Source organism: Pleurodeles waltl, chromosome 3_1, assembly GCF_031143425.1.
Source record: "Pleurodeles waltl isolate 20211129_DDA chromosome 3_1, aPleWal1.hap1.20221129, whole genome shotgun sequence".
In the NCBI taxonomy this organism is placed as follows: domain Eukaryota; kingdom Metazoa; phylum Chordata; class Amphibia; order Caudata; family Salamandridae; genus Pleurodeles; species Pleurodeles waltl.
In genome coordinates this window covers 527,741,147-527,765,375 of record NC_090440.1, presented here as the reverse complement: position 1 = coordinate 527,765,375, position 24,229 = coordinate 527,741,147, and the positions used below count along the sequence as shown (strand labels likewise).

Below are 24,229 nucleotides of genomic sequence, written 5' to 3'. Positions count from 1 at the left end.
TCCTGAAACACCTGTTTGGAGTGTTTTAGCATTCCGGGTAGCATAGGTAAGCTTTGGTATTGGCTATGAGTCGAGGATAGTGTATTAAACAAAAAGTCATCCTCAATAGGTTCAGCGTGCAAGGTGACGTTATGAAATGCAGCTGCTCTTGACACCACCTGTGTATAATCTGTACTGTCCTCAGGTGGCGACGGCCTCGCCGGGTAAAAGTCTGGGCTGTTATCTGACACTGGCGCATCATAAAGATCCCATGCGTCGGGATCATCCTGACTCATTCCAGTATGAGTTGGGGATTGCATCAGTGGTGGAGTGGCTACCGGTGATGTGTGCGTTGATGGGGATGGTGGCAGTGTTGTTTGTTTTGCCACCTTTGCCTGTGGCTGTTTGTCCTTTTCTTGAAAGGCAAGTCTTCTTTTCATCCTAATTGGGGGAAGAGTACTTATCTTCCCTGTGTCCTTTTGGATGTGGAGCCTTCTCTGAGTGTAGTCTGGCTCCATTGACTGTAGTTCTTGTCCGAACTTATGTCCTTGCATTTGGGAGGACAGTCCATGTTCCTTTGTGTAGGAACCTGATTTCGGTTCCGAGGCCGGATGTTTCGGAATGGAAATCTTTTCGGTAGCCTTTTTTGGCTCCGACGACACCTTCTTTGTTTTCGGCGTCCCGGTCTCTCGGTGCCGACTTGTTTCGTTGCCGCCCTCTCGGTGTCGAACTTGCTCGGTCCCGCTGTCTCGGGCTCGAGTTTGCTGTGTGCCGTTATCTCGACCGGAGTCGGATGACTTCGACACATGCGTGCCCTTTTTCGGTGCCGATGGTCGGTCACCTATTTTTCGGGTTAAGCCATGGCCTGCTGGCGGTGGTGTCCCCTGGGCTTTTGTGGTCTTCTCGTGAGTTTTGTGTGTCGACGTCTTACTCACGGTTTTAGTTGTCTCTTCGGGATCGAGCTCTTCCGAGTCCGAGTCCTGGATGGAGAAGGTTTCTTCTTCCTCCTCCAAGTGTCTTTGTCCTGTCGGCGCCGATGCCATTTGCAGTCTTCTTGCTCTTCGGTCTCTTAGTGTCTTCCTCGACCGAAACGCTCGACAGGCTTCACAAGTATCTTCTTTGTGTTCTGGAGACAAACACAAGTTACAGACCAGGTGCTGATCTGTATACAGATACTTGTTGTGGCATTTGGGGCAGAAGCGGAATGGGGTCCGTTCCATCAGCCTTGAAGAGAGACGTGGTCGGGCCGACCAGGCCCCGACGGGGGATCGAAAAAACCCCAAAGGGCCACCGGAGCTCTTCAAAAGTCGGTGTCGATCTGTTGTAACTAACCCGATACCGAACGCAAACAATACCGTCAAATTTTCCGAGATTCTAACTATCTTTCCGAACCGAAACACAGAGCGAAAAGGAACACGTCCGAACCCGATAGCGGAAAAAAACCAATCTAAGATGGAGTCGACGCCCATGCGCAATGGAGCCGAAAGGGGAGGAGTCCCTCGATCTCGTGACTCGAAAAAGACTTCTTCGAAGAAAAACAACTTGTAACACTCCGAGTCCAACACTAGATGGCGGGATGTGCAAAGCATGTGTATCTGCAGCTACACATGCCATCGAACATATATATATATATATATATATATATGGAAAATGTCACTTATCCAGTGTACATCTGTTCGTGGCATGTTCCGCTGCAGATTCACATGCTGTGCATTATACTTCTGCCATCTAGTGTTGGGCTCGGAGTGTTACAAGTTGTTTTTCTTTGAAGAAGTGTTTTTGAGTCACAGGATCGAGTGACTCCTCCTCTTCGGTTCCATTGGGCATGGGCATCAACTCCATGTTAGATTGTTTTCCCGCAGAGGGTAAGGTAGAGAGTATATGGGTGAAAAAGAAAAGAGATGTCCATGCTAATGCAAATCTATCTATATATATATATATATATATATATATATATATATATATATATATATATATATATATATATATATATGAAAATGACACTTACCCAGTGTACATCTGTTCGTGGCATGAGACGCTGCAGATTCACATGCTGTGCATTATCCTGCCTTCTAGTGTTGGGCTCGGAGTGTTACAAGTTGTCTTTCTTCGAAGAAGTCTTTTCGAGTCACGAGACTGAGTGACTCCTCCCTTTCGGCTCCATTGCGCATGGGCATTGACTCCATCTTAGATTGTTTTCCCCGCAGAGGGTGAGGTAGGAGTTGTAAGTATAGTAGATGTGCCCATGCAATGGAGTAGTTATGTATGTACTTAATGTGTATTAAAAGATTATTTATTTAAATATTTACAATTTTCATTCAACTAAAAAACGGCTACAGGCTACCGGGGAGGTGGGAGGGCGCATGTGAATCTGCAGCGTCTCATGCCACGAACAGATGTACACTGGGTAAGTGAAATTTTCCGTTCGGTGGCATGTGTGGCTGCAGATACACATGCTGTGCATAGATTACCAAGCAGTAATCTCCCCAAAAAGCGGTGGTTCAGCCTGTAGGAGTTGAAGTTGTCTGAAATAATGTTCTTAATACAGCCTGTCCTACTGTGGCTTGTTGTGTTGCTAACACATCTACACAGTAGTGCTTAGTAAATGTATGAGGCGTAGACCAGGTGGCTGCCTTACAAATTTCTGTCATAGGTATATTCCCAAGAAAAGCCATTGTGGTGCCTTTTTTCCTAGTGGAATGTGCTCTTAGTGTAATAGGTAATTCTCTTTTTGCTTTAATATAGCAAGTTTGAATACATTTAACTATCCATCTAGCGATGCCTTGTTTGGATATAGGATTACCTGCATGAGGTTTTTGGAAGGCTACAAACAAATGTTTTGTTTTCCGAAATTGTTTCGTTCTGTCAATGTAATACATTAGTGCTCTTTTTATGTCTAATTTATGCAAGGCTCTTTCGGCTACTGAGTCTGGTTGCGGAAAGAAGACTGGGAGCTCCACAGTTTGGTTTAGGTGGAATGGTGATATGACCTTTGGTAAGAATTTTGGATTTGTACGGAGAACCACTTTATGATTATGTATTTGCATAAAGGGTTCTTGAATAGTAAATGCTTGTATTTCACCTACTCTTCTAAGTGATGTGATAGCTATTAGAAAGGCTACTTTCCAAGTCAGATCCTGCATTTCACAAGAATGCATGGGTTCGAATAGGGGGCCCATGAGTCGTGTTAATGCAATATTAAGAATCCACGAAGGTACTGGTGGTGTTCTTGGGGGTATGATTCTTTTTAGTCCCTCCATAAATGCTTTAATGACTAGGATTCTAAAAAGTGATGTTGTATGTGTAATCTGCAGATAGGCAGATATTGCAGTGAGATGTATTTTAATGAAAGAGAATGCTAGATTAGACTTTTGTAAGTGTAATAAGTAGCTTACGATGTCCTTTGTGGAGGCATGTAGTGGTTGAATCTGATTAGTGTGGCAGTAGCAAACAAATCTTTTCCATTTGTTTGCGTAACAATGTCTTGTTGTAGGTTTTCTCGCTTGTTTAATGACCTCCATACACTCTTGTGTAAGATTTAAATGTCCGAATTCTAAGACTTCAGGAGCCAGATTGCTAGATTGAGCGATGCTGGATTCGGGTGTCTGATCTGTTGTTTGTGTTGTGTTAACAGATATGGTATGTTTGTACCATGGTTGGCGAGCCCAGGTTGGTGCTATGAGTATTAGTTTGAATTTGTTTTGACTTAGTTTGTTGACCAGATAAGGAATGAGTGGGAGAGGGGGAAAAGCGTAAGCAAATATCCCTGACCAACTGATCCATAGTGCATTGCTCTTGGATTGAGGGTGTGGGTACCTGGACGCGAAGTTTTGGCATTTTGCGTTTTCTTTTGTTGCGAATAGGTCTATGTTTGGTGTTCCCCAGCAGAGGAAGTGATCCTGTAGGATCTGGGGATGAATTTCCCATTCGTGAGTTTGCTGGTGATCCCGACTGAGATTGTCGGCTAACTGATTCTGAATGCCTGGTATATATTGTGCTATTAGGCGAATGTGATTGTGAATTGCCCAATGCCAAATCTTTTGTGCTAAGAGACACAGTTGTGATGAGTGTGTCCCCCCTTGTTTGTTGAGATAATACACTGTTGTCATGTTGTCGGTTTTGACAAGGCTGTGTTTGTGGGCTACCAGTGGTTGAAATGCTTGTAATGCTAGAAACACCGCTAGCAGTTCCAAATGATTTATGTGAAGTTGTTTTTGCTGATTGTCCCATTGACCCTGTATGCTGTACTTGTTGAGGTGTGCTCCCCACCCCATCATGGAAGCATCTGCTGTGATAACAGCTTGAGGCACTGGCTCTTGGAATGGACGCCCTTTGTTTAAATTTATAGGGTTCCACCACTGAATCGAGAAGTGTGTTTGGCGGTCTATCAACAATAGATCTTGAAGTTGTCCCTGTGCTTAAGTCCGTTGTTTTGCTAGGCACTGTTGTAAGGGCCGCATGTGTAATCTTGCATTTGGGACAATGGCTATGCATGAAGACATCATGCCTAGAAGTTTCATTACAAACCTTACTGGGTAGTGTTGGTTTGACTGTATGCTTGATGTTACATTTTTGAACTCTTGGACCCTTTGTCGACTTGGAGTGGCAATTGCCCTTTGAGTGTTGAGTGTTGCTCCCAAGTATTATTGTATTTGGGATGGTTGCAGATGTGATTTCTGGTAATTTATAGAGAACGGTAGTTTCTGTAGAGTTTCTATGACGTATTGCGTGTGAAGAAGACACTGTTGTTGAGTGTTGGTTTTTATTAGCCAGTCGTCTAAATATGGGAATACATGCATGTGCTGTCTCCTTATGTGAGCGGCTACTACTGCTAGGCATTTTATGAATACCCTTGGGGCCGTTGTTATCCCGAACTGTAGCACTTTGAATTGATAGTGTACGCCGTGCATTACAAACCTTAAGTATTTTCTGTGAGAAGGACGGATGGGTATGTGGAAATACGCATCCTTGAGATCTAATGTTGTCATGTATTCCTCCTTTTTTAGTAAGGGAACCACGTCTTGAAGTGTTACCATGTGGAAGTGGTCTGATTTGATGAAGAGATTCAGTGTTCTGAGATCTAAGATAGGTCTTAACGTTTTGTCCTTTTTTGGAATTAGGAAATATAGTGAGTATACGCCTGTTCCTTTCTGATTGGGTACGAGCTCTATTGCTTGTTTTGTAGTAGTGCTTGGACCTCTAGTTGTAATAGGTCTAAGTGTTGTTTGGACAGATTGTGTGTTCTTGGTGGCACATCTGGCGGGAATTTTGTGAATTCTGTGCAATAACCATGTTGGATAATTGATAGGACCCATGCGTCTTTGGTAATATGCGTCTAGTTTTGATAATATGCGGTTAACCTCCCCCCCACTGGTGACAAGTGTTGGGGTTTTGTGACGTTGAAGTCACTGTTTGGTCTGGCTTGGTTTGGTTGCTTGGAACTTTCCCCTTCCTCTTGGGAATTGTCCTCTATAGGAACCACAAAACCCTCCCCTTTGGTATTGTGCCTGATAGGTGGGTCTGGTTTGAGAGGTGGAAGGCTCTGATGTTTGTTGCCGAAAACCCCCTCTAAATTGTGGTGCCTCTGACTTGTGGGGAATAGAGTGCGCCCATGGCATTGGCTGTGTCCGTGTCTTTTTTTAACTTCTTAATTGCAGTGTCAACTTCTGGCCCAAACAACTGTTTTTGATTAAATGGCATGTTCAACACTGCTTGTTGAATCTCTGGCTTGAATCCAGAACTTCTTAACCATGCATGCCTGCGAATGGTCCTGCGTGTTTACTGTTCGTGCTGCCGTGTCTGCCGAGTCTAGTGTGGACCTTATCTGGTTGTTAGATATGGCCTGTCCTTCTTCCACAACCTGTTGGGCACGTTTCTGGTGTTCCTTGGGCAAGTGCTGTATGATGTGTTGCATCTTGTCCCAGTGTGCCCTGTCGTAGCGAGCAAGTAGGGCTTGCGAATTTGCAATCCGCCATTGATTGTCTGCTTGTACGGCCACTCGTTTGCCCGCTGCGTCAAAATTTCTGCTTTCTTTGTCAGGCGGTGGAGCGTCTCCTGACGATTGAGAGTTTGCTCTCTTTCTTGCCGCTCCTACAACCACTGAGTCCGGTGTAAGCTGTTGTGTTATGAACACCGGATCTGTTGGAGGAGGTTTGTATTTCTTCTCAACTCTCGGCGTGATAGCCCTTCCCTTGATAGGCTCCTGGAAGACCTGTTTCGCGTGCTTGAGCATGCCCAGGAGCATTGGCAGACTCTGATAGGAAGCGTGGGTGGATGCTAAGGTGTTAAACAGGAAATCATCCTCCACTGGCTCTGCGTGCATTGCTACGTTGTGGAACGTAGCTGCTCTGGATAGTACCTGCGTATATGCAGTACTGTCTTCTGGAGGTGATGGCTTTGTTGGATAACAATCCGTACTGTTATCCGATACTGGTGCATCATATAAGTCCCATGCAACAGCATCATCCTGTGTCAACCCAGTATGTGCGGGTGACTGCATTGTAGGTGTTCCCACTGGCGACAGTTGTGGTGAGTGTGGTGGGGACGGTTGTGGTGATACCCTTGGTGGTGGGGATTTGTCTCTAACCACCTTTGCCTTAGGTTGCATTTCTGTCTCCTGAAATGCAAGTTTCCTTTTATATTTGAGTGGAGGTAAAGTTTGTATTTTTCCAGTCTCTTTCTGGATATGTAACCTCCTTTGTGTATGGTCCGGTTCTTCCATACTTAAATCCTGCTGAAATCTATGTCTTTTCTTCATTTGGCTGGAAAGTCCTTGCTCTTCTGTATAAGAGCTTCTTTTCGGCTCCGAAGCTGTTTTTTTCGGTACCGATGTTTCAGATATAGGGGGTCATTCCGACCCTGGCGGTAAAAACCGCCAGGGCCGGGGACCGCGGGAGCACCGCCAACAGGCTGGCGGTGCTCCCTTGGGCATTCTGACCGCGGCGGTACAGCCGCGGTCAGAAACGGAAAACCGGCGGTGTACCGCCGGTTTTCCGCTGCCCAGGGGAATCCTCCATGGCGGCGCAGCTTGCTGCGCCGCCATGGGGATTCCGACCCCCATATCGCCATCCTGTTCCTGGCGGTTTTGGCCGCCAGGAACAGGATGGCGGTATGGGGTGTCGTGGGGCCCCTGGGGGCCCCTGCAGTGCCCATGCCAATGGCATGGGCACTGCAGGGGCCCCCGTAACAGGGCCCCACTGAGAATTTCAGTGTCTGCATAGCAGACACTGAAATTCGCGACGGGTGCAACTGCACCCGTCGCACCCTTTCCACTCCGCCGGCTCCATTCGGAGCCGGCATCCTCGTGGAAAGGGGTTTCCCACTGGGCGGGCGGGCGGCCTTCTGGCGGTCGCCCGCCCGCCCAGCGGGAAACACAGAATAACCGCGGCGGTCTTCTGACCGCGCGGCGGTATTCTGGCGGCTCCCGCCGGCACCGCGGTTACCGCGGTCGGCGGGAGTCAGAATGACCCCCATAGTCTTTTTTGGTTCCGAAGATATTTTCCTCACTTTGGGTGAATCGAACTCTCGGTGTCGAGATCGTTCGGTGCCGGAATCTAGGCCGGAGTCGGAAGTCTTCGGCAATTCTCTGGCCTTTTTTGGTGCCGATGTTTGGTCACCTTCTTTTCGGTGGGTTAAGCCATGGCCTGCTGGCGGTGGTGTCCCCATGGCCTTAAATGTCTATGTGTAAGTTTTGGACGGGGCAGGTTTACTCACTGTTCGCTGCACCGTCGAGGGTCGTTCACTTTCGGATTCATCTGAGTCCGTCCCCTGGATGGAGATGCTTTCCTCCTCTCCGACGTCGAGTTGCTCTTTCGGTGTTGACACCATTTGCAGTCTTCTTGCGCGTCGATCTCTCAAGGTCTTTTTCGATCTAAACGCTCGACAAGCCTCACAAGTATCCTCCCTGTGTTCAGGTGATGAACACAGATTACAGACCCGGTGCTGGTCTGTATAAGGATACTTCGAATGACAGAAGCAGAATGGGTTCCGGTCCATTAGTCTGGGACGATGGGTGTGGTCGGGCCGACCAGGCCTCGGTGAAGAACGGAAGCCCCGAAGGGCCGCCGGAGCGCTCTTGATGTCGGTGCCGATACACTAAACTAACCCGGTACCGAACGATAACAATACCGTCGAATTTTCGATAATTTAGCTAACTTTTCCGATTCTAAATACGGAGTGAAGAGGAACACGTCCGAACCTGATGGCAGAAAGAAAACAATCTAAGATGGAGTCGACGCCCATGTGCAATGGAGCCGAAAGGGAGGAGTCACTCGGTCTCGTGACTCGAAAAGACTTCTTCGAAGAAAAACAACTTATAACACTCTGAGCCCAACACTAGATGGCAGGATAATGCACAGCATGTGTATCTGCAGCTACACATGCCACCGAACATATATATGTACAAATGTTGTTAACTTAAACAACTACAGGCTTCCGGGGAGGGTGCATGTGAATCTGCAGCGGAACATGCCATGAACAGATGTACACTGGGTAAGTGACATTTTCCGTTCGGTGGCATGTGTAGCTGCAGATACAGATGCTGTGCATAGACTACAAAGCAGTTTGTCCTCCCAAAAAGCGGTGGTCAGCCTGTAGGAGTTGAAGTTGTTTGAAATAATGTTCTGAGTACAGCTTGACCTACTGTGGGTTGTTGTGTTGCTAAAACATCTACACAGTAGTGTTTAGTGAATTTATGTGGTGTTGACCAAGTAGCTGCTTTACATATTTCAGCCATTGGTATATTCCCTAAAAAAGCAATTGTAGCACCTTTTTTCCTTGTGGAATGTGCTTTAGGAGTAACTAAGAGTTGTCTTTTGGCTTTAACGAAGCATGTTTGGATGCATCTTACAATCCATCTTGCTAATCTTTGTTTTGAAATGGGGTTACCTGTATGTGGTTTTTGAAAGGCTACAAACAGCTGTTTAGTTTTTCTGAATGGTTTTGTTCTATCTATATAATACATTAGTGCTCTTTTAATGTCTAATGTATGTAGAGCTCTTTCTGCCACAGAGTCTGGCTGTGGGAAGAAGACTGGCAGTTCCACCGTTTGATTTATATGAAAAGGTGATACTACTTTTGGAAGAAATTAGGAGTTTGTTCTTAGTACAACTTTATGTTTGTGTACTTGTATGAACGGTTCTTCAATAGTGAAAGCTTGAATTTCACTGACTCTATTCGCAATGATGTAATTGTGACTAGGAAGGCAACCTTCCATGTTAAGAATTGCTATGAGTATCATATTGAGTGTGTTTTGATGTAATTTGTTGACTACAAATGGAATGAGTGGGAGAGGGGGAAAAGCGTAAGCAAATATTCCTGACCAATTGATCCATAGAGCATTGCCCTTGGATAGGGGATGTAGGTGTCTGGATGCAAAGTTTTGGCATTTTGCGTTTTTGCTTGTGGCGAACAGATCTATGTTTGGTGTTCCCCATTGTTAAAAGTATTTTTGAAGTACTTGAGGGTGAATCTCCCACTTGTGTGTTTGTTGATGATTTCTGCTGAGAACATCTGCCAATTGGTTGTGTATCCCTGGAATGCATTGTGCTACCAGGTGAATTTGGTTGTGGATTGCCCGTTTCCAAATTTTTTGGGCTAGCACGGAGAGTTGTGACGAATGTGTCCCTCCTTGTTTGTTTAGGTAATACATGGTTGTCATGTTGTCTGTTTTGATAAGGATATTCTTCTGAGTGAGAAGAGGCTGAAAAGCTTTGAGTGCTAGGAAGACAGCTAACAACTCTTAGTGATTTATGTGTAGCTGTTTGTGTTGGGCATCCCATTGTCCTTGGATGTGTGATTGTTGAGGTGAGCTCCCCAGCCAATCATTGATCCATCTGTTGTAATTATGGTCTGAGGCACAGGGTCTTGAAATGGCTGCCCTTTGTTTAGATTTGTGGAATTCCACCACTGAAGGGACATGTATGTGTGGCGGTCTAGCAATACTAGATCTTGAAGTTGAACCTGTGCCTGTGACAATTGTTGTGCAAGGCACTGTTGTAAGGGCCGCATGTTTAGTCTTGCGTGTGGAACAATTGCAATACATGATGCCATCATCCATAAAATCTTCATGACAAATCTGACAGCGTACGGTTGATTTGTCTGTATCTGTGCGATTATATTTTGGAATGCTTGTATTCTTTGCGTATTTGGACATGCTAGCGCCTTTTGAGTATTTAGTATTGCACCTAGATACTGTTGTATTTGTGCAGGTTGTAGGTGCAACTTTTGTTAATTTATTGAGAACCCTAGCGTGTGCAGGGTTTGTACTACGTAATGCACATGGTTTTGACACTGCGTATGACTGTTTGATTTTATTAGCCATTCGTCCAGATATGGAATGACATGTATATGTTGTCTTCTTAGGTAGGCAGCGACTACCGCTAGGCACTTTGTGAATACCCTTGGAGCTGTTGTTATTCCGAAGGGTAACACTTTGAACTGATAGTGCTTTCCTTGAATGACAAACCTGAGATATTTTCTGTGCGCTGGATGGATGGGTATATGAAAATATGCATCCTTGAGATCTAATGTTGCCATGAAATCGTGTTTTTGGAGTAGTGGGATAACATCTTAAAGAGTTACCATGTAAAAATGTTCTGAAATGATGTACAGGTTGAGGGTCCTGAGATCTAATATTGGCCTTAGGATGCCATCCTTTTTGGGAATCAGGAAATATAGTGAGTAAACTCCCGTCCCTACTTGATCTTGTGGCACGGGTTCTATTGCTTGTTTGAGTGATAGAGATTTGATTTCTTCCTTTAACAGATTGATGTCTTCTGTGGATAGTTTGTGTGGTTTTGGTGGAATGATTGGGGGAGTTTGTATCAATTCTAGGCAATAACCATTGCAGATAATTGATAGTACCCAATTGTCTGTGGTAATGTTTTGCCAGTTGGTGTGGAACTGTTGTAGTCTTCCCCCCACAGGAGAGGTGTGGAGTGGAAGGGGATGGACAAATCACTGCTTAGTGTGCTGTGAAGTTTGTTTAGAGGTTTGAAATTCCCCTCTACTGAGGGGATACTGTCCCCTATATGTGCCCTTAAAACCACCTCGTTGGTATTGAGGTTGGTAGGCTGGTTTTGTCTGGGATGTGGATGCCTCTGCTGTTTGTGTTCGAAATCCACCTCTAAACTGAGGTTTCCGAAAGGATCCTCTGTATGGTGTGGAGTAGAGTGCACCCATTGCCTTTGCGGTGTCTGAGTCTTTGTGCACTTTCTCAATGGCTGTGTCAACTTCTTGGCCAAAAAGTTGCTTCTTATTAAATGGTATATTTAGCACTGCTTGCTGTATCTCAGGTTTAAAGCCTGAGGACCTGAGTCATGCATGCCTTCTTATTGTTACTGCAGTGTTGACACTTCTGGCAGCGGTGTCTGCTGCGTCTAGGGCAGAACGAATTTGATTATTGGTGATTGCTTGCCCTTCCTCCACCACTTGCTGTGCCCTCTTCTGATGCTCTTTGGGGAGATGCTGAATTATGTCTTGCATCTCATCCCAATGTGCCCTGTCGTATCTAGCTAACAGTACTTGTAAGTTAGCTATCCTCCACTGATTCACTGCTTGGGTTGCAACTCTTTTCCCTGCCGTGTCATGTTTTCTGCTTTCTTTATTTGGTGGGGGTGTATCTCCTGATGATTGGGAGTTTGCCCTTTTTCTGGCTACGCTGACTACAACTGAATCTGGAGGAACTTGTTGTGTTATGTAATCAGGATCAGAGGGAGGTGGTTTGTACTTTTTCTCTATCCTGGGCGTGATTATTCGTGCTTTAACTGGCTCGTTAAATATTTGATTGGCATGTTTCAACATGCCTGCAAGCATGGGGAGGTACTGATATTTTTGAGTGTGTGGAAGAGAGGGTATTAAACAAAAAATCCTCTTCTAATGGTTCGGTGTGCATAGTGACCCTATGGTAAGCTGCAGCCCTAGCTATAACTTGGTTATACACAGTGCTATCCTCAGGTGGTGAAGGCTTAGATGGATAGCTGTGTGGGTCATGCTAGGAATGGGATCTGGATCATAAAGATCCCATGGATCTACATTGTCCTGTTGTGAGTCAAAAGAGTGTGATGGTGACTGCACTGGTGTAGGACTGGTAGGAGATGAAATATGCAGCTGTGGAGAGTGGGGAGGAGATTGAGGAGGAACGAATTGAGGAGGTGGTGGTTTCTCCTTTGTTTTTGCCACTTTAGCTGGTGGCTGCATATTGTCCAGTTCCTCCTGAAAGGCTAGCTTTCTTTTAAGTTTTAGAGGAGGTTCTGTTAGGATTCTTCCTGTTTATTTGTGGATATCAATCCTGGCTTGCCTTTCGTCCATTACTTCAAGCATTGGCTGTACTTGAGACTACTCTTCAGAGGATTTGTGGCTTTCTTTCAGTCTCTTAGAAAGTCCATGCTCCTCCGTGTAACCTGCTCTTTTCGGCTCCAATGCCGGCTTTTTCGGTATTGAAAAAGATGGTGTAGTGAATGTTCTCGGCTCCGAAAGGGATTTCCAAATTTTCTACTCTGAAAAACGGTGTTTTCTTGAGTCGGTCACGGAGCCTTTTATCGACTCCGATGGTTTCGGAGGAGTGGCCTTTTTCGGTGCCGAACTGGCAGTTTGGTCACCAGATGTCTTTCTTTGGGTCGAGCCATGGCCTTCCGGCAGTGGCATACCCAAGGCCTTATGTTTCGGTCTTTGTGATGGTATAGGGGCAGGCGTACTCACATGTTGTCCTGCCGTGACCGGTCTATCTTCCTCGGATTCTTGGTCGGAGTCGGAACCTCGAACGGAGACTGCTGCCTGCATGATCTCTTCCTCTTCGACGTCAAGATGTTCGGAGCTTCTGGACGCCATCTCGAGTCTTAATGCCCTTCTGTCTCAAAGCGTTTTTTGGACCGGAAGGATTGGCAGGCCTCACAATTTTCTTCCCGATGATCTGGGGAAAGGCAAAGATTACAGACGAGATGTTGGTCTGTATAAGGGAATTTTGCGTGGCGCAGAGGACAGGATTGGAATGGAGTCCCATCCATGAGGCTTCCACGCGGTCAGACCAAATAGATGGTACCGATGTGTCGATGGAAGATGTAAACCCGATCGATACAATACCGACAAAAATAAGGGGTTTTCTAAGTTTTCCAAATCGAACACTCGGAGCGAGAGTTAACACGTTCGAACCCAACGGCGGAAAAGAAAACAATCTAACATGGAGTCGATGCCCATGAGCAATGGAACCGAAGAGGAGGAGTCACTTGATCCCATGACTCGAAAACACTTCTTCGAAGAAAAACAACTTGTAACACTCCGAGCCCAACACTAGATGGCAGAAGTATAATGCACAGGATGTGTATCTGCAGCTACACATGCCACCGAACATATATATTTAACCGTAAGTAAAATCTATTTTTCTTAAGCAGTTCTGAGGAGTATCTACATATTTTAAAAAACAGTTATTATACATATTTGTACAAAGAAATACACATATCTAGATCTACACATATAATCAAATCATAAATGTTTACATACACAGGGATATTCTGTACAATACTGTTTAAACTAAGATAATTACCAAGGTCCTTGCTAGCTGGCCATTCAAGGTGATCGGCTGGTTGGTGCACAGGGGCCAATCTGGTTTTATGCCCGGACAGGCAATGAGGCACAACATTGGAGGGTCTTTAACACACTCGCCCAAGCTGATCAGTTACAAGGTCCACTGACACTTTTCCTTACCAACTTTGAAAAACTTCTTTGACTCTGTGGGGTGGGATTATTTATTCCTAATGCTGGAAAGGCTTACCTTCGGTCCCATTTGTGTTAATATGTACAGCTGCTGCACACATGTCTGACAGCATGGGTTAGGGTCGGAAGGGCCACCTCCTCTGCTTTTCGGGTGCGACACAATACTATAAGGGCTGTAATGGGACTGGAATATCTGGTGTCTGAAGCAGTGGGTTTCTCTCATAATCATCTCAAGACACAGGGAGAACTGCCCCAATATAGTGTTAATCTACTTGATTCAACAGCTCGAAGGATCGGATCTTGAGATGAAAAAATACACAGCAGCGTTGCCTACATGAGGAGCGCTGCCCCGTAGCTGAAAGTGAAGGGAATCATGAAAAATAAAATGGTAATAAAACAAATTTATTGCTCTTTTATTTTTATTACCATTTTATTTTTCATTCTGGCAGGCAGCTGAGCCCGAGACGGCGGGCCCAGCAGCATGGAGGAACAGTGGGCACAGTGCACTTCAGTTTAAAGTGCGCATTTCACTTTGGCCGGCTGTCTTGCGACGGCCAGCCTGACATGCGCACTTTAAACACTCCAACCCGAGCTGTCTAAGGCTGGGTCAAGAGAATGCACAGGCCCTCAGGTCCTCAAGAAGCATCAGACCAGGGCACTCCAGCCAAACCTGGCACTGCTTTCATGCTGCCTGAGCAGCATGAGAGCAGCATCAGGATTGGTAGAGGGGACTTGGATGAGGCTTTTGGAGCTTGCTGCCTTTGGTGGAGGAGCCATTGAGTGCGGAGACAGGTAAGTAAATCTTTATTTCTGTATTATAATTTAAATTAACTCACTGACAGGCACTGTGAGAAACTTGCATTGCCTTCAGCCTCAACTTCAGAGCTCTCAATCGTGGCCCATGATTGAGAGTTTTGGCGCTGAGCCCAAGGGCACTGCTATTTTTTTTTTTACCAGTGCCTGTTGGTGGGTTACATATTTACTCCACTAGTTTTGCTTGTCCCTGGCTGGCACTGAAGATAGGTACGTTTTCTGTTGCATGATGCCAAGTAAAGAGTGCCATTTTGGGTTGTGGGGGAATAGGGAAACTGTGCTCTGAAGCTAGGTTGCTTATGTGATCTTGTTTGCTCTGAGATGTGGGCTGAAAACAGTGTTTGTCTCGGATTTGTTATTGTGAAAAATCAATAAACTGTTTTTTTAAAAAGTAGAAACTAGATAAAGTAACCTGGGCACTCATGGTCCGATTTATTGTCTGCTGCAGTCTCTGCCTTCATGACGCAAGGCAAAGGATAGCAAGGCCAGTGCTACTGGTAGCAATGTGCAAACCAGAAGTAGAAAACGCTATGCCGAAACTGGGCTCTATCCAGGAGCGGCTCCTCTCCAACGGTGAAGGAGCATTGCCTCACTAGCCAGAAGCTGAAAAATAATCCAATATTTAAATATTATTTTATTTTTCAGCTGCTGGCTGAGCCAACATGTGCAGGGAGGGGTGGGGCTGGACCATGGGAAGGGGAGGTGGAGTGGAGTGAGTGCACTTAAGTGCGCATGCCAGTTTGGCCGGCCATCCTAGGCCAGCCAAACAGATGTGCACTTACAGCTGGGTTAGAGAAACAGCACAGACTCCAGTGTACTGTGTCAGCGGGAGACCAAACCTCTGAGACCATTCTTGGTGCTGCTTTCATGCTAAGTATAGCATGAGAACAGTAACATGATTGCATGGGGGAGCCTGTGCTGGTATCCCATGGGCTGCTGGGACACCATCAGGAGAGAAGGGGAGCAAGGGCCAGGAGCGTCAGAGCAGGTATTTTTTATTCTTTTATTCTGTCCCCCCCCACCAATCACCATTCCCTGCCCCTTGTGATTTGTGGTGTCCGCCAATGGCTCTATTCAAAATGTACTAGGAGCCGAAGCAGCAATGCCTACGTCAAAGATACATAAAAGTGGACAATCACTTTTATGTATGTTTCAAGACCCCCTCGCACTACCTTGTATTGAGCGGTACGAGGCAATGAAAAGGTACCAGATGAAACCCTAAAGCGTTAAATGGTGTTAGAAAAGCAGTTAACTATGTGTCCCGGTGGCCGGAACATGAAGCCTCGTGCATCCTCAGTCCTTGTCAGCAGATACAAATGGGGCTCAAGGAGAAGGGATGCAGAAATGCCTGGATGGTGTAGCCAAGGTGTTCTGAGGGAATGTGCAAGTGTCTTTTCCGTAATACTACTTGGCAGCAGGATGGGTTTACACATACCACATTTCTACTCCTTTAGCGTAAAGTTATACCAGATGCCCATGCACAACTTTAAATTGCCCAAATGGTTCATCTACCAGTGAAAAGTACTACTATTGTGAATTTAGTTTTCTTATCTCAAAATAGATATACGTAAAAACAAAGAATTACAGATGCGTTTTAATATTATTTTTTTAACTGTGAATTAATAGGTGTTTTGCTTCAGAATAAAACATTCTGTGGACGATTCTTACATAGTCTGGAATATTCAGGTCGCACTCTGAGTCGATGAGAAGCTTAACCAAGGAAGGGAAGTTCTGCAGCACCGCAATATGCATAGCAGACGAGTGTTGCTGTGAAGAAACCAAAATAGAGATTTCAAATTCGAAGGGCTATTTCTATTTATGCTGTTCCAAAAATAATTAAGTGTGCTGTCGTCTGAAGAATCTTTGGGCCAGATGTAGGAAGCACTTTGCGAGTCGCAAACGGCAAAATTTGCCATTTGCGACTCGCAAATGCGTGTTTCCTATGCAGAAATGCATTTTGCGAGTCGTTACCGACACGCAAAATGCATTTCCGAATCGCAAATAGGAAGGGGTGTTCCCTTCCTATTTGCGATTCGCAATGGTATGCAATTCCATTTGTGACCGCTTATGCGGTCGCAAATGGAGTCGCAGTTACCATCCACTTGAAGTGGATGGTAACCCATTCGCAAACGGGAAGGGGTCCCCATGGGACCCCTTCCCCTTTGTGAATGGACCCAAAAATATTTTTTCAGGGCAGGGAGTGGTCCAAAGGACCACTCCCTGCCCTGAAAAAATATTTTTGGGTCCATTCGCAAACGGGAAGGGGTCCCCATGGGACCCCTTCCCCTTTGTGAATGGACCCAAAAATATTTTTTCAGGGCAGGGAGTGGTCCAAAGGACCACTCCCTGCCCTGAAAAAACCGAAACAAAAGGTTTCGGATTTTTTGAAATGCAGCTCGTTTTCCCTTAGGGAAAACGGGCTACATTTCAAAAAAAAAAAAAACTGCTTTATTGAAAAGCAGGTCGCTAACATGGAGGCCTGCTGACTACAGCAGGCCTCCATGTTAGCGAGTGCCTATACTCGCTATGGGGCCGCAATTTGCGACCCACCTCATGAATATTCATGAGGTGGGTCATTGCGACCCCATAGCGAGTTGCAGTCGGTGTCTGAGACACCGTACTGCATAGCAATTTGCGAGTTGCAAATTGCGAGTCGGAAGGACTCGCAATTTGCAACTCGCAAATTGCTTCCTTCCTACATCTGGCCCTTTGTTAGGAAACGGCACAGACAGAAAGGAATGTAAAGACGGTTTTCCAATGGGCACATGGACAGGTGTGAAAAGGTGGTCCAGAAAGGTAGCGTTTGACAAATCGTTCTTGGCCCCAGAAAGGCTACCTCGTCAAATACTTAAAACGAGTCAGGGAACCCTCCTGTCCTGGCAATGGTGTGCACATGAATAGCAATAAGGGCCCCTACAACTCGGCTCACTGGAAAGACGTGTCTCTGGCCAGCATTCAGCAACAGGGCCTGTAGTTCAGATTCCAATGTATGTATTAGTGGGGAGGGGGTACGGCAGCAAGGACAGGGGGGAGGGCAGGAGGAGTGGAAGGGTAGAAGGGCCAGGCCCAGTCCTGGCATGCCAACCACTTACACCACCCTAAAAGGCCGAAGAGGCCTGGCCTGAAGATGCAGAACATTCGCAAGGAAGCCGCGGTTGACAATGCAACCACTAATCTATAAAGGACATAAGTGTCTATGGCTATGTTAAGTTTGCAGAAACTTTAAAGAGCAAAACACAGGAGAGCCATCTTCTGCAATACAGAACTGACAACTAGAGCTTACTCACATGGTTAACAGCGTCCAGGTGTATGCCTGCATCGATGAGGTGTCTGCCCATATCTTCAGATCCGTGAAATGCAGCATAGTGAAGGCAATTCATATTTTTCTGATGAACAGAGAGACCAGTAAATTGCAACATTGGATCACTATTTTTTTTTGGTTCACGACCTCTCCCCCTCACTCATTACACACATTACTCAGATAGCAAAATAACTTTAGTCTGTTCCATCACGTGCCACTTGCCCGCGGTGTTTCCCTGCTCTGAGGGCCGACACTTGCTGAAAACCAAAAGCCACCACCAATGAGACCTCGAATACCCACAGACCGCACCACTGGCAGGGGGTCCATTTACCCACCCTCGGGTGCGATTTACTGAAAGGGGTGGGGCTGGGACAGAGGTAAATAAAGAGGAAAGAAGTGGAGGTGCACGCATTTCACTCATCATTGACTCGTCATCAGTTACGGCATTGCATAGTGCGAGGCCACGAATGGAATCATTGTAAGGGTGGGGACAGTGGCGTAGCGTGGGGGGTGCAGGGGGGGCCGGCCGCACCGGGCGCAACATCTGGGGGGGGGCGGGGGGGGGGGGCGCGCTCGCACTCGCGAGTGCTAAAATCCACGGGTTAGGGGGCGCAAATTACTTGCCTTGCCCCGGGTGCTGACAACCCACGCTATGTCACTGGGTGGGAAGCAGTGTCAAGCTTTACAATCACTCTACACATCCGCCTTTCAAAACATATATTCCCTTATTTTGATTTCAACCAAGTTGGAGGAGAAGTTACCTTTTCCGATGTCGAAGGTCGGGACGCTGATTAATTGCCCCTGTGCGGAAATGTGGCTCCGTCGACACCTGCATTTTGAGTGTGGTTTTCGTCTGTGCGGGGCAGTAGGTGGGGGTGTTCCCACTTGGCGCCTCCAGCACCTGTGTGCCAGACTTGACTAGTTTATGTGGAGTTTATCTGGAGTGTTATAGAGGGCTTGAGGAGGTCGCGGGTCCACAGATACAGGTGACGCGAGTTGGCTCAGAGCCACGGCCATGGAGTACCTGACTCCACCTGACTGGAGTGGGACAAGTGGCCTCCTGCAGAACTTCATGCAGCTCTTAGGTCCAATGTGGAAAGAGACTAGTAACGGTAATGTTAGTACTACTGGACAACTACATACTGAAGGGCCCCCTTACAAACTGAACTGACTATTTTCACCCAGCAGCACGGGACTCACACTCTTGCCCTCAAAAGGGTGAGAGGCTGAGCCGTCTGTGATGGGTTTTGAACCTGTGCAGGTTCCCAATCACTTGAGTTATCTTACATTTTTAAGGTCCCATCTACCTAGGCCTTTGGCAAGAACAGTGAAAGCATAAAGTTAGATAGTGACATGCACTTATTACAAAACAATCAACTACATTCATGGTGCTAAGCGGTACGTACAACTAGCACCTTATCAAAAACCTACGCCTGGCTATTTGTGCAACGACTCTGGAGAATGTACCGGGCCTGTTTTATTTGACACTAGCAGGAGCCCCTCTTTCACATCGTCACTGTGGCAACACTAAGCAGCACTCGAGGCGTTGTTCTCAACAGATGGAGGAAGAATGACTTCGTTTTTAAAAGGTCAAGTAAATGCTCTTAACTTTTGTCATTTTTGTTGGTAACGTTTACCTACTGGTATTTACTTAAAGTTCATATGTTTGGGTAGGTCTGCTCCATATAATGGGTTTGTGTGGAGTAGTTTCCTCATTGTGCAGAACAAGAGCAAGTGCAGGGTAACAAGGTGAAAAATACTCACAGTAAAAATATACTATCTGCAAGAGTTACAATCTCACAGGAATCGAAAAGGGGACGACTAAAACAAATCTTTAAATTCGATAATAACAAAGGGCCAGATTCACAACGATTTTTTCGTGAGCCTGTGTGACTTACTCTCGAATTTATTGGTCAACATCTTCAATATGCAAATAAAATAACTCAATCAAATTTTGGGAAAATAACACAACTGATCCACCACATTTTCACAGATCTCACCTGTGTGGTAACTGTGAAGAATTTGAAGCCTATGGACGTACAAGTGCCTATTCTGGAAATCTGCTGGTCTTTGCCCACTTCCCTAAAGTTTCTGGCTTCTCCCGATACAAGCGAGAGAGAGGATGGAGAGTCACATAAGGGACGAACCGTTGTGCTGACAATTTATAAAGGAACGGGCCACACTGTAGTGTCTTTCTAGTGAGCACCAAGAAGGACTTGATGGCTCTAGCCAAGATGGAGGAAAGAAACATCTGCAACTAAGCAAGAAATTCATTTTAAAACTGCTTCTAAGGTGCAGGACTCAGGCGCCCACATTCCTTCCCCTTGAGGTAGAGTCCATGTGGTGTTTCATTTATGAGGTATTTTTTCAGTGGCGTATTCCATAAGCTCACTGGCCTCCAGACACTCGCATTATTGAGAGGCATGGCAAATTAAGCCAAAGGTAGAAAAACCTGTCCGCCTATTACCTGCAATTGTACTCAAGGGTCAAGCCTTTTGTTTTAAGGTTAAGCCTTCGTTTCTTTACTAGTCCTTGACAGTTTAGAATTACCAATGTTTGTGAAGACAGACCAATGCTAACAATGGCGCAGAAAGAACCAAATATGAAAGTCCCAGTCATAGGAAACAAAGACTAGGGGGCATTTCGAGAAAAGAGAAACACACCTATAAATCAAAATTACATGAAAGCACCTTTCATCTCTCGTTGTGCAAATTACCTCTGTTTGTGCATTTACAGCGGCCCCCGCCTTCAGCAAGAGTTTCACGCAGTCGTGGTGCCCCCCATCAGCAGCCAAATGCAGAGCGGTCAGGCCTTCCTAGAAACGAGAGAAACCACGATGCTCATATTGCATTCTGATGTTTTGGAGTCAGATGAGATTTAAACTCAGCACGCAAAAAGCTGGTGCAATTTCACCAAGTAAAACTGATTCTGCCAAGTTTTTTCACAGTTGCATATCACAACGTGCAAATACTGGTGATTTTGGGGTGCTCCTAAAATATAGTGGCAAGAAACCTCTGCACAAAATAACTGAATCTAGGGCCAGATGTAGCAAGTCGGCAATTTGCGACTTGCAAATTGCGAGTCCCTGCGACTCGCAATTTGCAAGTCGCAAATTGCTATGCAGTACGGTGTCTCAGACACCGACTGCGACTCGCAATGGGGTCGCAATGACCCACCTCATGAATATTCATGAGGTGGGTCGCAAATTGCTGCCCCATTGCGAGTATAGGCACTCGCTAACATGGAGGCCTGCTGTCGTCAGCAGACCTCCATGTTCGCGACCTGCTTTTCAATAAAGCAGTTTTTTTTTTTTGAAGTGTAGCCCGTTTTCCTAACAGGAAAACGAGCTGCACTTCAAAAAAAACCGAAACCTTTAGTTTCGGTTTTTTTTCAGGGCAGGGAGTGGTCCCTTGGACCACTCCCTGCCCTGAAAAAATAATTTGGGGTCCAGTCACAAACTGGAAGGGGTCCCATGGGGACCCCTTCCAATTTGCGAGTGGGTTACCATCCACTTGAAGTGGATGGTAACTGCGACTCCATTTGCGACCGCGTACGCGGTCGCAAATGGAATTGCATCCCACTGCGAGTCGCAAATAGGAAGGGAACACCACTTCCTATTTGCGAGTCGGAAATGCATTTTGCGAGTCTGAGCCGACTCGCAAAATGCATTTCTGAATGGCAAAGTGGCTTTTGCACCTCGCAAATGGCGATTTTCGTCGTTTGCGAGGCGCAAACACTTTGCTACATCTGGCCCCTAATTCCCTTATGACACTCTAGTTGTGACACCATTAGTCACTTGTAAAAAGAAAATGACATAGGTACTCTATCGCAATAACATACCACAGTTGAGTGGACACATCATAATGCCTTATGCCAGAGGCACCAGACTATCTGAAAGGCAGGTCAAAGACCAGAACTGCAACTGCTGCTTAATCAACACAAAGGAGCAACAGCGTGTCAACTCTTTTCAGAGCATTTTGTCCTATTAATTAATTTATGCAGTTCCTAATAGGAAAGTAGAAATTTTATCTGCAGGTTACCACACATTTTGAAAATGAATTCAACTGCTATACCTTCTGTGCTTGAAACAAATTACCATCTACAAATACGTATGTTAATTTATTCGCCGTACATGCAACCAGAGGAGGTCCTTCATTAGAAGGAGTAAAAGACCAAGAACTTACAAGCAGAGTTTAGGAAGGGTGATGATGTATGTGTGTGGTCATATCTTTTATGGAATAAAATACTTCGTACTGTACGTAAAATTATATTATAAGTTCACATGAAAATTCCCTCAAACAGTAATGGAACTCTGGCTTCGTCCCATTCCACTACATGGCCATGGAACTCCTCGTGGCTTACAGTATCCTTACAACGTACCATTGGAAATACATTATCCAGTATGTAGTAGTTATTATAGGTATTTAGAGAATAGATAAGGTTGGCCAGTTCATTTTATTCTGTCTGATGCTTGAACAAGTAAGGCTCTTATCTACCAAAACAACAATGAAACTCCCCAATGTTTTTCAAATATTTGCTTTTATCTAGGTCCTGTAATGAGAAATTGCTAACACATCCGTCTTGCAGTGGATGTTCTTACGAAGTCTTAGGTGCTCTCTCCCTTTGGGTATATAATGGACATTTTGAATAATAAAGACTTTCCTTAGCTGGAGGGAACAACTAAAATAAATAAAATGACAATAGAATACATTGAAAAAATGACACTTCCAGGGTTCAACATAAATAGATAAGGAGACAAAAATATTAAAATAGAAAATACATTCTGTGCTGATCAACATGTCAAACAGCTAAAAATCATTCTTTTATATTAACTAAGATCATTTTTTCCGTGAGCCATCTGAAAGAAAGAATTAATAATAATTTTTCAGGGCTCAAGAACATGCTTGAAACAAATATTCAGTTTTTTATACAATTTAGCCAAGCCATATGCACCCCATCAAACAGCCTAAGAAATACTCGGTGGACACCAACTGGAGTTAAGTCTCTTTGCATTCACTGCAAGCCAATACGTCAGTGATCACTGGGCCAGGGAAAATTAGTGTTTCCTGATAAGAGTCACACCTGCTAGCCAGTTGCATAAAATAGTCATTTCTCATCTTATTTTGATTCAAGGTTTCACATGCGACTTCTTACAGCAAGGGCCTTCCAATTCTTTGCTCCTTTCCAAAATCATCATTGGAGGTGTTCAAAACTACTCCTAATTAAGTTTATTCTTTATCCATACCCTACATAACATTGTGGTGGCTTTCTATCATTTTGTTTGTCCAGAGGAAAACTCTGCCAAAAGTGCAATGGGGTCAAGACGTCTACAAATTGAACATAGATTGTGCATAATGTACTGTTTAAATGCAATTGCCATCTACATACTTATGTGACTGTGCGTTTACTGAACATAAAAGCTTACACTCTTTTCTTTTTACGTCTAGCGCTTGCTCACAGCACCATTGAACAACCGTTCGTATTTTGCCACCACCTCACTGTGGACCTTTAACTAAAGAAATAACTACATGAATATCTACTTGTCTTGGGCCTTGCTTTTGTAAATTTTGATATGAATTGTTTATGGATACATCCTTGTAAGAGGACATTGTTTGGTTACCCAATAACACAAATAGAATCATATGGGATGGCTTAATCTTTCCTCTCAAGGCTCCAGTGTTAGTGGAACTCTGGGGCAGTGCCTAAAACTGGGGTGTTTGTAGGACAGAATACTCCCACTTCCTCATAGGTGGTAATACGATGAATTTGACCTATACAAATTGGGATGCAATCACCATGACATAAAACTGAACAAGGAAGTAGTAGTAGGTGAGGTGAACATGATGAGAGAGGCTGAAAATGGGTATAGAGGAGAGAGGTAGACGCCTTAATGAGGGAACATATGTAGGTAGGTGCAATAATATGGAAAACAGGGAAGTAGAGTGCTTTTTCTGTACAGCTTACTGTGTTTTTCACATCAAGGTCCACACCAACTTCCACAATCTTCTGTAGGACTTGAATATGTCCATTCTTAGCAGCCAGGTGAAGCGCTGTGTTGTCCTCCTTTATATAAAAGCAATTGTAAAACAGTGACATGAATGAGGATCAGCAATCTCCTTACACCAACAAGTTACTCATTAACAATTTGATGGTAAAAGACTTCCCTTCGGTTAAACAGACGCCTGACGATCTTTCCAGGATGTTAGAATGCTAATCAAAAAAGGTTAACATGATACAGTATCTGCAGAGATATATGCATAGTTTAATGTGGATCCAAATATGTGTTGAAGTGGGCACACATTCCACATATCAAGGAAAACTGATTTCTTTCTATATTTTCAGAAATGGAATGTGTGTCATCTTCAATACTATCCCAGAGAATTCACCTCTGACGACACCAAAAACATTCAGATGTATAAATCAGCC

General features: G+C 45.0%; 1 protein-coding gene across 5 annotated transcripts in view; it reads right to left on the bottom strand.

Annotated features, from left to right (window-relative positions):
* Positions 1-24,229, bottom strand: part of ANKDD1A (ankyrin repeat and death domain containing 1A) — a 315,687-nt gene that overhangs the window by 50,046 nt on the left and 241,412 nt on the right. For 4 of the 5 annotated variants that reach the window (XM_069222814.1, XM_069222812.1, XM_069222817.1 and 1 more), the window contains exons 7-10: positions 23,768-23,866; positions 20,520-20,618; positions 17,790-17,888; positions 16,171-16,269 (exon numbers count right to left, since the gene is read on the bottom strand). In XM_069222814.1, coding sequence (XP_069078915.1) covers positions 16,171-16,269; positions 17,790-17,888; positions 20,520-20,618; positions 23,768-23,866 — 396 coding nt within the window. The remainder of the gene's footprint in view (positions 1-16,170; positions 16,270-17,789; positions 17,889-20,519; positions 20,619-23,767; positions 23,867-24,229) is intronic. The other variant, XM_069222816.1, reaches the window with a different exon arrangement.